General features: G+C 41.6%; 1 protein-coding gene across 3 annotated transcripts in view; it reads left to right on the forward strand.

Annotated features, from left to right (window-relative positions):
* The window catches only part of LOC132836882 (uncharacterized), a 35,767-nt gene that overhangs the window by 1,688 nt on the left and 20,693 nt on the right, over positions 1–13,386 (forward strand). For all 3 annotated transcript variants that reach the window (XM_060856442.1, XM_060856444.1, XM_060856443.1), the window contains exons 2-4: positions 1,925–1,985; positions 4,885–4,942; positions 8,003–8,347. In XM_060856442.1, the coding sequence (XP_060712425.1) occupies positions 1,968–1,985; positions 4,885–4,942; positions 8,003–8,347 (421 nt within the window). In that variant the 5' untranslated portion in view covers positions 1,925–1,967. The remainder of the gene's footprint in view (positions 1–1,924; positions 1,986–4,884; positions 4,943–8,002; positions 8,348–13,386) is intronic.

Raw genomic sequence — 13,386 nt, forward strand, 5'->3', positions numbered from 1 at the left:
TCATCCGCTGACATTTCCGCCACCTCCAAAAAGACCCCACCACCAGGGATATATTTCCCTCCCCACCCCTTTCCGCCTTCCGCAAAGACCGTTCCCTCCGTGACTACCTGGTCAGGTCCACGCCCCCCCCCCCGCAACCCACCCTCCCATCCTGGCACTTTCCCCAGCCACCGCAGGAACTGTAAAACCTGTGCCCATACCTCTTCCCTCACCTCTATCCAAGGCCCTAAAGGAGCCTTCCACATCCATCCAAGTTTTACCTGCGCATCCACTAATATCATTTATTGTCTCCATTGCTCCCGATGTGGTCTCTTCTACATTGGGGATACAGGGCGCCTCTTAGCAGAGCGTTTTAGGGAACAACTCCGGGACACCTGCACCAATCAACCACACCGCCCCGTGGCCCAACATTTCAACTCCCCCTCCCACTCTGCTGAGGGCATGGAGGTCCTGGGCCTCCTTCATTGCCGCTCCGTCACCACCAGACGCCTGGAGGAAGAATGCCTCATTTTCCACCTTGGAACACTTCAACCCCAGGGCATCAATGTGGACTTCAACAGTTTCCTCATTTCCCCTTCCCCCACCTCAACCGAGTTCCAAACTTCCAGTTCAGCACTGTCCCCATGACTTGTCCGGACTTGTCCAACCTGCCTAGCTCCTTTTCCACCTATCCACTCCACCCTCTCCTCCCTGACCTATCACCTTCATCCCCTCCCCCACTCACCCATTGTACTCTATGCTACTTTCTCCCCACCCCCACCCTCCTCTAGCTTATCTCTCCACGCTTCAGGCTCAGTGCCTTTATTCCTGATTAAGGGCAAATGCCCGAAACATCGATTTCGCTGCACTTTGAATGCTGCCTGAACTGCTGTGCTCTTCCAGCACCACTGATCCAGAACCATGTTCTCGGGGACCTGGGTTTGAATCTGAAATAAGTTTGAATCTGATTTAAAAATCAAGAATTCCAAAGACCATGAAGCCATAATCCATTTAAGAAAAGATCTGATTTACTCCTTTTTGTGGAAGGCATTACTTTCCTGGTCTGGTCTATATGTGACTGCAGTCTCACTGCATTGTTAATGGCTCTTGCAGTTATCTATGGGCATTAAATGCTGGTTTGGCCACAGATGTCTCTGTCCTGTTAATGAAGATGAAACAAATCTCCAATCAACTGTATCAGTTGCAAATTTTACCCTTGATACCAGTTTGCCAAATTAATAGGTTAATGATCTTGAATGGAACACTTGTCAGAGCTGATGGTTCTTTTAGATTGGGCTAATGTTTCAGAGGGCATTAATGGCCAATGCATTGATTGCTGTTGACTGTCCCTATTGTAACTGTAATTCATTTTTATATATCAAAAATGAGTTTGTTTTTAAGAGTCGAGGCAAATATAGGTAATAATGGGTGTTCGAGTTTGATCAAAAGTTATCAGCACGAGTTTGTCTCTGCATTTGAGTCAAAACCATTATTTGGAAGGTTCATAAATTTTCAACAAATGATGCATGATTGCTTGTGTTATGGGCACATCAAACTCTCTCTAAGTATGCTAAGAGTGTAATCTGGACGCTAACTCTTTCTTAGTTTAGTAGTAAGGGTAAGGTGTTGTGTTCACCTCTTATAGCCATAGTATCGAATATGTTGTGAAACGTCTAAGGCATAGAAAGTTGAAATAGGCAAGGTCTTTTCCTTGGGGTAGTGGAGTCCAACACTAGATGACATAAGTTTTAAGGTGAGTTGACAAAGATTTAAAAAGGATCTAGAGTCATTACTTTTGAATCATTGAAATGCCTGCATTGATGGAGTCTTTTTGTGGAACAAACAACTTTCAGATAATTCAAAAAGTTGTCGCTTTGTTGTGGAATTCAGGTTTGTGATTGAACTTTCCTGATTTGACTAATAACTGTGTGCACTTCATCCACAGAGTTGAGAACCAAGATTTAGAAGCCTTCACTTCAGGGTTTGCCATGGATGCAAAAACACAAGTATGTCATTTAATACTGGCAATAGTTCTTTCTTCTGAATAAGATTTGAGATGTAATAGCTACGCAACAGTCATAGTGTGAAACCAAATTCAGTGAAATGGATAGCCTCACATACAATTCCCAGCATTTAACTGTAACATAGAGAGCAATAAGAGCTGGTATAAAACCAAATACTTGTGCTTGGTGAGTCAACTATTTCAGCCAAGGCAGTTCATGAGATGTTCTGATAGGTTTATGACACAATGGCCTGTGAGTGATAAATAATTTGATCATTGACCGCTTTTTGAATAGGTTTATTAAAAAGGTGAAAGTGATACCCAATTAGGCTTTTAATTAATGTTTAAGCTTGGCTTTGATATATTTTTCACTTGTCAAACAGTCTGATCCTGTTCATAATGCTCAATAACTTGCCACTGCATTGCTTCACTAAGAGTCAGTTCCAACAGAAGCGATATATAGAAGTTGTGCAGGGGCAATTACCAAGTTACTTGTTTTGCGAGACATGACAAAAGCACCTGAAAATCTGTTTGCACTCAAATTAGAAAATTAATGTTGTACGAGCAATTGCATCGATTCTTTTAACATTTCTAATATGTTCTTTAAAGTTCTTATGCTGACTGAATGTGTGTTAAATGAAAATTATTTTGATTTGGAAAACATGTAACAAGCATTAGTTATGCTCCTGACAGGTAACTTCTGGATAAAACCTACTTTTGTGATTTAATTGACCATGGGTATAAGGTTTGGAGTTTCATTTAGTGATGTCATTGTACACTTTTCGAAAGCAGGTGAGATTTGAACCAAGCAGGAAGACTGTCACTGCACCTCAAGAGACCTCCGTTTTGTCCCTTGACTGTAACAGCCTCCTCAGAGGGCAGGGTGGATGATGCAATCACTGTAGTTCTTGGCACCAAACAGAGGCAGTTGCTTTCTGCTGACTTGCATGTGGTATCTGAATTGTGATATGCAAACCTCGGGAGAGGAGGACCAAGTGGGTAATGGAGAGTGAGCTGTCAGATGATGACCAAGACTGGGCCAGGTGCGGTGAGTGCTAAAAAGAGAGGTTGGTGAGAAGTGTGTTTCCTGCTTGGCCATGAACACAAGGGTCTCAAGTGTGCTGTTGTAAGTTATGCAGTCACCAACCTGATTGTTTTGTACTTGACTGGAAGGAGGAGATTTGGTTTGATAGGCCTTTGTGTTCCTGTGGTGCTAAAATGAACTGCATTGGGAATGTGGTTGTGACTAATTAATGTTGTATGACTTTGTTATCATACTACATATTAGTTGTATTTAGTGTGATCATTAAGCACTGCCACTTGTGCTGCTCTGCTTTAATTTAAAGTCGCTAAGAAGCAGAATGATCTTTGCAATAGAAATACAGAGCAACCTTGATTATTTGAGGAGTTATTCATTTGGTTAATTGAATGCTGTATAACATAGTTTAGTCAAGCATTGGGACCTTGTGATCTTGCAGGAGAATCCGATATTTGGATAATCGAATGCTAGATAATTGAGGGAACAATTACGTAACTATATTTGGCGTTAGGATAACTTTTTGAATTATTATTATGTCATGGTTTCACGATCAATCTGCATCCTCCTCAAGTCCTAAAAGAATTGAAAACATGTGACCTCTTATGAGCTGCCCAGGGTTTGTCAGCCCATTTTTCTTTTTTTTTGAATGACCCGTGGCTGTTCTGGAGGTTACCATCCATTCCGTATTCTGTATTGTCCATCAAGTTTTGTTTCAGTGCAGTTATTGGTGTACAACAATTGTGAGTTGTTGAACTCTCCCTCACTCACTCCTGCTTAAATCTTAAAAGGTTCTGTCTTGCAATGTTTTTGTGAGTTTACTGTTGACTTCAGATATGCCAATGTTGCTTGGGAAATCAAGGTGTCAGCAGAAAAAATCCCCTTGAATTCAAACAGTGAATTTCAGGCCATTTCACTGACTTAGCTGCCTCAATAGGTTTTTGCTTGAATTGTATCCGGTTTCAATTCAGTACTGAATTGAATAAATTCTGAGCTGCAATGAAGATCAAGCCCAAAGTTAATATTGAAGTATTATGCCTTGGTTTTATCCTGGAGACTGCTTCAAGGCGAAATATGTTCTTCGTCCACACAGTTATCTAAGGGTGACATTTTTGATTTTGGTTTTTTTGGAATGAATTATTTCTCGTCCTGTGCGGTGCTCCATAGAAATTTTACTTCTCAAAGGCAAACTAATTTGCTGCAATATCCTTGTTGTCAGTAAATGGAGTCCTATGGTTGCGATTGAAGCTAGGTTTATAGTTAAATAAATTTCAGGTGAAACCCACTGAACCATTTGGTTTCTGTGCATCTTGCATCCTTTCCGGATCGAAGCAGATAACCATTGGTTCAGTGGTAATGGTTTCTATCTCTGAGCCTACGGACCCAGGTTCAAATCGCACCTAACTGCATCCATGGCATATTTGGCCAGGTTCCTGGGGGAAATATAAATTTGATTTTCTTTGGAAGGTGAATGGGAGTCATTTAACACATGTGAACCCTGAAGTGGTTGCTTTTTTTTTGAAGAAAGGCTAAGTTAAACTCTGTTGTCAAGGCTTCTTGTGATGCAATGGTAGTGTCCTTCTTTAGGACTAAGCCATGTCCGTTGAAATCTCATCTGCTTCAAAGGTATGCCAGAACCACTCTGGACAGGTTGGGCATCCCATGTTTTGCAACCGACAATTGACGGTTCTGTGGCACAGTGCTAATGAACCAGGAAGACCAGATCAACTCCTACCTGATCCAAAAGTGTTATGTAACATTCCTGAGATAAATCAAATCAACCATATTCATTAAAACATAAGGTTGATTTTATTCTGAATGTTTGTTTGTTTTGGTGTATATTTTTATATGTATATTACTGTCATAGGAGAATCTTTCATCGGACAGTCATCGAGGCCACAGACAAGCAACGAGGAATGCATCTGGTAGAGTACAAAAGTTTGCCCATATTGCCTAATGATTTTAAGAACTTGTTTATACAGTGCTCTGTGAAACGTCCAATGTAGTGGGTTCTTTTGGATCACAGTGATGATGTAGCCAGTTTACTTCATTATGTTTGCTGGGATAGTGCCAAATGCCTCCAGAGGAGGTCAGGTATTTATTTTCTTTTTATCTGAAATGTGATATTGCTGAGATGCTGTGTTTCTTCAGTATTGAACTGGGATGGGAGAAACTTTTGTCTCCATGTTGATGACATTATCAGAAAAATACCTTGTAGTCACAGTATAGAAGTTCAGCAATGTAAACGATTCAGTAGGAAACACGTTTGGGAATTGGCCATCTCGATGTGTGGTAATTTGAAAGAGAAGTTGATGTTGTGTGGGTTTTACATACAGAAAATAACTAAATTGTCTGTTTCCATTTTGGATCTCACCTGCAGTTAGTCACGCAAGGAGGATGTGTGGGAAATCAAGTGCTGTGCCTGAGGGAGCAGGAATGTACTTAGCCTGACTCCACCCCACCTTCAATTCATATAAACTTTCACCATGTCAGTCGTGGTGTCAAATTTAGGATATTTTAGCAAGTTAAAAATTGCACAACACTAGCTCCTTCATCAGGTAGCTAGTGGGGCAGGAGCTGAAGCAGCACTCCAAAAGCGAGTACTTCCAAATATTCCTGTTGGTCTATAGCCTGATGTGTGATTTTTAACTTCATCCACTCCAATCCAACACCAGTGGCGCCTCATCAAATTTTAGGAAGTTAAATATTCTACATAAGCAGGGGTTTTTCGACCTTTTGGAGCATTTGAGGAAGCCTAAAACTTGAACAAGCATTGCGATGGGATCGAGTCATTTTAAATGACTCCAAGAGGGTTTTTTGAAAGTTTATGTAGATACTGCAAAGAGGCAAGGGTCACACAAGAACTTGGGGAATAACTGTGGCCAGGTGATTGAAGATTCAGTGTAGGTAGCCTATTATGAACAGTGGTTATAGTTGGATTTAAAGTTTAAGATAGTTATGGAATAGGATATGACTGGTTCTTGGGTAAGGTTGCTAAATAGAGAGAAGGCTAGTTCAAGTACTGTGCAGGGACTGGAGAAATTAGGTTGTTGGGGTGCAGTTTGAGGATAGTGGGACACTTTTTTCGAGGTCAGTTGAGCAGAGTTTAGGGCATGCATCTTCTTGTGGAGATGAAGGATGATGGTGAGATTCAGGAACCCTGAGCTCTGAGAGGTATTGAAAGTTTATTCAGACAAAAAGGAAGCTTGTTTAATGTTTAGGAAACTGATATCATTAAGGAAAATCAAGGAAGCAGGGAAGAGCTCAAACAAGGAATGAGGAAAGCTCAAAGAGTCTACAAGATAGCTTTGGCAAGTAAGATTAAGGATACTCTCAAGGTGTTTCATAAGTATATTAAGAGCATTATGAGGGATAAAAGGGAATTCATGCATGGAGCCAGAGGAGATGGGTGCGGTGCTCAATGAGTACTTTGCATCGGTTTTCACCAAGGAGAAGGAGATGGATGGTGCTAAGTTTGGGGGGGGTTGTTGATGCTCTGCAGTATGCTGATTATTAAGAAGATAGTTGTTCTGGGTGCATTGATAAATGTTAACTTCAAGTCCACAAGGGCTGATGGATTTAGGCCACAGTACTGAGAGATGTGAGGGAGGAGATTGTTTGTTTGTTTGTTTGTTTGTGTCCTGACAGATCTTTGAATCCTCTTCAACCCCAGGCAAAAATCCACATTGTTTGTTATGTTTAAGAAGGGAAATTATTGCGGAGGCTGATTAGGGACAGGATTTTGTCACACACAAAAGAATAGACTTGTTGGCAAACCAGCATTTTTTTTGTGGGGGAGCTCTCGGAAACTTGATTGAATTTTTTTTTAAGGAAGTGATGAAGATGACTGTGGATCAGGCAATGAATGTTTTCGATCTGAACCTTCTTAAAGTGTTTGAGGTTCCTCAAGGCAGGCAGGTCCAGAAGTCACTTAGGATCCATGGTGAGTTGCTGTGTAGGCATTGTTCAGACATAGGGTCATTGTGGAGGACTGTTTTTCTGTTTGGATGTCTGTGACCACTGGTTTTCTCCAAGGATCAGTGCTGGTGCTTGTTTTATACATTAAGGACTTGGAATGGTCTGATCAGTCAGTTGCTGATGACAAAATTGGACCTGTTGGTAGCGAGGAAGGTTGAAAACAATATAGCAGAAGGTTGGGTGGAAAAATAGCAGGTGGTGTAGAATCTGGGCAAGTGAGGAGGTGAAATATAAGAGGAAAACATGGAACAAAAGACAGATGGAATGTAATCAGAGTCCACACTTTCCTGAAAGTGGTAACACAAAGGGATAAAGCATCAAAGAAGGCAAACGGTGTGCTTGTCCTCACTTGATGCATCAAGTTTGAAAGTTGGCAAGTCATTTTGGAGGAATACGAAATCTTCGGCTAAATTTGATGTATTGTGTGCACATCTGGTCATCACAATATAGGATGAATGTGAAGGCTGGAGAGAGGATGCAGAAGAGATTTACCAGGGTGTTGCCTGGATTGGAGTGCTTTAGCGATTAATGAGAGATTGACGCTCCAGCTCCAAATGTGTTCGAAGGCTGAGGAGCAATGATCGAAGTACGTGAAATGTTTAGAGGCTTGATAGGGTGGCTAGTCGTCATTCCTTTTGTTAGGTTGGAAATGTCAAGTAGGGGGCTTATGTTGGAAGTGAGAGGGGTAAAGTTGTAAAGGACATGTGAGGGGTAAGTTTATTATGCAGATGATGATGGATGACTGGAATGTGCTGCCAAGGGAGGTGGAACAAACCGGTAGGGTAGGAACATTTAAGAGTAATTTAGACACATGAATAGGTAGAGAGTAAGGGGATATGCACCAAGTATAGGCAGATAGGATTAGTTCAGAATGGCAACGTGATTTACAAAGACATGGTGGCTGAAAAGTTTTTTTTTTAGCTGCAAGGTTTTGTGTTGTTTTAAATGGGGCTAATTTGGTGATTGCAGTTGGTGATATGAAAAAATATTTTGTTTCTGATTAACAGGCAAAAGGAAATTGAGGCATGATCCTTTGCGTGAAATAACAATGTCAATAGTTGAAAATCAATATCAAAGCACCAGGCAGCAGTTTTGTGCAAGACCGTTACAAGCCAATAATGTACTGTGTTCACCATTAAGTTTACAAGAAAAAGAAAAGTTAAAAGTTGGTGATTTAACAAAGTGTCATCCCCGAAATGGGCAACTAGCAATTGCTTCTGAAGGATCACATGCAACCTGTCCAAGTGCCTCGGATTATTCGACCAAAAAGTCATTAGAATTAGACCTCCAGTCCGAAGACTTAATTCAATCTGATGGTTTACCCAGGAGACCTGTTGGTCCAGAAACTCCAGGTAATGTGTGGGCATATACTAAGTTCCTGTTTTGAGTTAATTTGGTTAACTTTATCGCTTCAGTGCTGTTCATGAAAGTGTGTGTTTGGTTTAACGTTGTCATTTTTTCCTCTGGAATGCCTGCTTTTCTGATGTTTTCTCTGTTTCTATTTCTGCTCCTACTCTTGTTATCCAGGCCAGTTTTTGTCTGTGCTTGAGTCTCTCTGCACTACCTCTAAGCCTGATCTCTCCTTTTAAAGGCTTGGTGTAATTTTTATTTTGGCTCCAACTTTGCACTTGTAATTAAGTTATTGACTCAACTGCATGGCAGAGGTAAATTTGCTTGCATGCGGCAGCTGTTGCCACAAGATGGAGCCTGGTTCATTAAACCTGATCAAGTGAGTGTAATTTTAACATGATTTGGCACAGTGATAGTGTCTCTATCTCCTGAAGTGCTGTTGCAAAGGAATGTTTGAATGTCTGAACAGGTTTGTAAGAAAATGTGTTTAGTTATGATGGAATACTGTCAATATTCAGTGCCACACTTTCGAAAGGAGCAAGGGATTGGCGAGAGCAGAGTCAAGATCATGACTTGCTAAAGCACTCCAGTTCTGAAGAACCCGTGTTCTCTTGGGAGATGGCACACGATTATTTCCTAAGATCATAAAGTGGAACAGATGCCTGCACCACCATTTCAAACCAACATTCTTCATATTATTTCATGTTTTCCTTGATTCCCAACTGATTGAATTTTTTTTTAGCCTTAAGTAAACTCTCAGACTCCACCCTAGAACACAATGTGCAGAGAAGTTCCAAAGACACTGAACTGTCTGAGAGAAGTAATTCCTTTTCACCTTAGTTTGAATTGACTTTTAGTTCTGAGTTGACATACCTCGATTGAGAGGTGATGCCCTTGGTCTGAGCCTCTGCTTGTCAGCATTTATGCTGTCCAGCCCTTGATTGATCCAATATGTTTTAATGAGATCCCCTCTCATTTTTCTCAATTCCAGAGATTGGTGTCCCAAGCTTTTTAGCCTTTCCTCTAAAGACAAGTCTATCCACTCCAGGAATCAACCTAATGAATCTTCAGTGACTGCCTCCAAGGAAATTATTATTTTTGCTTAAATAATGGAACCAAGTACTGCAGATGTGGTTTCACCAGCACTTTTGTACAGTTGCAGCAACACTATCCTACTTGGATACGTACCTCCCGAAATAAAGGACAGAATTCCATTGACATCCCTGCTGTGCTTGCGTGTAAGCTTTCTGTGTTTGCTGTGCAAGTACTCCCAAATTTTCTCCCCTTTTAACTAATGCTCTGTTCTTTTGTTCACCCTTCCAAAGTACCCACTTTCACATTTTCCTACTGTGATTACCCCTGCAAGGCCCATGAGGCCTACTTGTCTGCTGAGCTGGAACTCATTACCTGAGCCCTTGTGGGGCTCCTCAAGAGATCCTCTTGTGATGCATTGGTAGTGTCTATACCACAAGACATGGAGGCCTGGATTCAATTCCCACCTGCCCCTGAGGTGTGTAATAATAGGTCTGAATAAGTTGATGTCAAATAAAATTACTAATTTAAAAACCGCACTTGTTTTTAAAGTCATGGCATCCCATGTCTGGGTCAGAAGGTCCTGGTTCAAGTCCCACTTAGTTCACAGATGCATCATAATACATTTGAGCTAGCTGATTATTCATCTTCTGGTAGCTATGCTGATATTTTTAAACATTTAGCTCAAAAAAATCATAAAGCAGACATAGGAAGGAACTGTTGTGATGTAGTGTTGTTCCGAGCTCAGAGTTGTGGAAGCTGGGTTAGAGACTCACATGCTCCAGAGGTACTGCATTGGACTAGACCAAATGCTCTTCAAAGTTTTTTTTTAAGAATCCCTCCGGTGTGGAAACAGGCCAACAAGTCCACAATGACACTGAGTATCCCAGATACATTCCTCAACCTCATTACTCCCTTAACTCACCTAAACTGCACTCCTTTGGACTCTGTTTGGAGGGTGGGAAGCTGGAGCACCTGTAGGAAACCTATGCAGACTCTGGGAGAATGTCTATGGAGTTTGCACAGTCACCTGAGGCTGAACTCTAACCCGGGTCCTTGAAGGCCTGAGGCAGCAGTGCTAACCATTTGACCACTGTGCTGCCCCAAGCAAGCATAGCAAGGAGATGGCCAAATCCTAATGTTTTGTTATTTAAAGGCAAGTGTAAGGTGCTTGATCCAGATGTAATTCAATTGGTTACACACTGTATTGTCAATCTACAGTTAAAATAGAAATGCAAGAAGGAATTGGTCTAACTTAAACTTGATTGACAAACTTAACACAGCAACAGATTATCTAATAACTAAACAGCAACTCTTCTCATATTGTAACATCCCTTAGATGGTACCTTGGCTAAGCCACAGTAAGAGAGACTCTCTCTCACACACAGTTCTGACAGCAGGAAGATAACCCAATCTTTTGGCTGTGACAAAGATGTAGCAACTTCAAAAACTACCTTCAAAACCCCAACAATTACTTCAAGCTAGACTGAAACCTGGTACTCTGAGCACCTCACTCCACCCATTCAGGCTGCTTCTACAACTCCCACTTCGAAAAAAAAAACCCAAGGCGTCACAGCTGTTATGTTTATTGGCCTCAAGCAGAACACACAGCTCTCACCTCTGTCTCAACCTCTTCGTGATAAAAAACCAGGACAGAATCCAGCTTTTAAAGCCATTGTGTCATCACAGCATGTATTATCAAGCTTGAACAGGTTGACAAGGGAAATATCTTAAACTCTGATTGTAGGGCTCTTGTGTTTCACTGGTACTCATGCAGGTGAACAGTACAGGGATAAGGTCATGTGGCTCTTTTAGGATACTCCAGTCAAAGCAAAGTATAGCTGACCCAGAACTGGAATTAAAGGTGGCACAGGTCGAATAATCCAACTTTCGAGGAATTGTGTTCTGGAGTGTCAGACCAGGCGTGTTGGTGTGTCAGCAGCCGGATAAACTTAGTTGTCATGGTGATTTGATAGTGGGAAAGCCGTTCAGTTGTACATAAGAGCACTTCTGGATAGAAGTTAAATTCAGCAGACCCAGGAAGAGGTGTGCAGAACTGTCTGTCCCAAGCTGGGAGTAACCTGTGTATGCCATGATCAGTGACTCTATTGTCGTGTTCAGTAAGAAGTCCAGACAGGTTTATTGAGTTAGTCCATCCACATTATACTCTGGTAATCCTTTGCCCACTTAACTATCATATCACCTTTTCTCAGTAAATTGTTTGTCTCCCACTTGGCCTTTCCACCTGTTTTTGTGTGGTCTGCATATCTGATTGCAATACATTCGATTCCTCTCTCATAGTCTTGTGAAGCTTGTGCAATCTCTCCACCAATCCCTGTGGTACCCTACCACCCAGAACAAGAGCCCTTTAACAATTGCTGTTTCCTGCCCATTACATCTAGATCTGCTTGTCCTTGAACACCATCAGAAAATCCAAACGGAACGCATCTGCTGGATCCTCTTTATCCACGCTGGTTGTCATTTCATTGAAGTACAATAAATTCTCAGACAAAATTTGCTTTTGTAACCATGCTGTTTCTGCTTTAGATTGATATTTTCTTCAAATGCTGGTATTAGTTATTTAATCATTTGATTCCATAATTTTTAGTATATGGGTTTAATGTTGCCACTTTTGAGCAATCCTCTGAGACCAATACAGAATCCACCATCTCTGTTGCTACTTCTAGGATATTAGAATGCAAGCCATCAGGACCAGAGGACTTAACTGGCTTTAGCCCCATTAGTTTGTTTAATTCTACGTCTGTTCTGATGTTGGAATTTCATTTATGCTCTATAGTCTTCAGATTTAATGGGATATTTTGAAATATCCTTTACTGTAACTACCTGCTTAACTCTGCTCCCATTCCCTTGTTCCATAAAATTGGACAGATTGATTGATTGAGCTGAGGGGCCTATGTTCTTCTTGATGTCAAAGTTTGCAGATGATCCCAAGGTGGGTGGGAGGGCGAACTGTGATGAGGATCCTTCAGCAATGACCTGGACAAGTTTGGTGAGTGGGTAAATCAATGGCAGATGCAGTACCATTTAATAACTGAGGTTATTCGCATTTATCAAAACAAGAAGGCAGATTAGGACATTGAGAAATTGAGAAGGGGGCATGTACAGTAGGACCCGGGTGTCCTGTGCACCATCCGCTGAAGGTGACACCAGGTGGTCAAGAAGGCAGATGATATGTTGGCCTTTAATTAGAGCAATTCAAGTCTAGGAGCAGGGATGTGTTATTGCGGTTATACAGGGCTATTGTGAGGCGACAGCTAGAATATCAGTTTTTTTGTGCCATTTTGGCCGCCTTTTGAGGAAAGTTGCTCTTGCTCTCATGGGAGTGCAGCAAAGATTCATCAGGCTGATGCCAGGAATAGCAGGACTGATGTATGAGGAGAGATTTAACTAGGTTAGAATTGTTTTCACTGGAGTTCAGACCAGTGAGGGGGGATCTCCTCAGCCTTGCCAAAATGTAACAGGATGAGACAGGGTCGATTACAGGAAGGGTGTTCCTGATGGTGCGTACATCCAGAACCAGGGGTCACAGTTTGAGGAATTGGGAAACCATTTAGGAAGGTGGTGAGGAGACCTTGTGTTCACCCAAAGAGTGGTGAGCCTGGAATTTATTATAGAGTATTACAGTGCAGTACAGGGCCTTTTGGCCCCTGGCACTGTGACAATGTGTGAAACCAATCTGAAGCCCTTCAAACCTACACTATTCCATTATCCAATGACCATTTAAATGCCCTTGAAGTTGGCAAGTCTACTACTGTTGCAGGCAGGATGTTCCACGCCCTAACTACTCTCTGAATAAAAGAACTTCTGATATCTATCCAATTATCTATCGGCCCTCAATTTAGAGCTCTGCCCCTTCATGTTTGACATCACAATCTGAGGAAAAAGGCCTTCACTGCCCATTCTGTCTATTCCTCTGGTCGTCTTGTATGTCTCCCTTTGGTCACTTCTCAACCTTCTGTCTAACGAAAACAGCCTGAAGTCTTTCAGC

This window comes from Hemiscyllium ocellatum, chromosome 48, assembly GCF_020745735.1.
Source record: "Hemiscyllium ocellatum isolate sHemOce1 chromosome 48, sHemOce1.pat.X.cur, whole genome shotgun sequence".
NCBI classification, from domain to species: Eukaryota; Metazoa; Chordata; class Chondrichthyes; order Orectolobiformes; family Hemiscylliidae; genus Hemiscyllium; species Hemiscyllium ocellatum.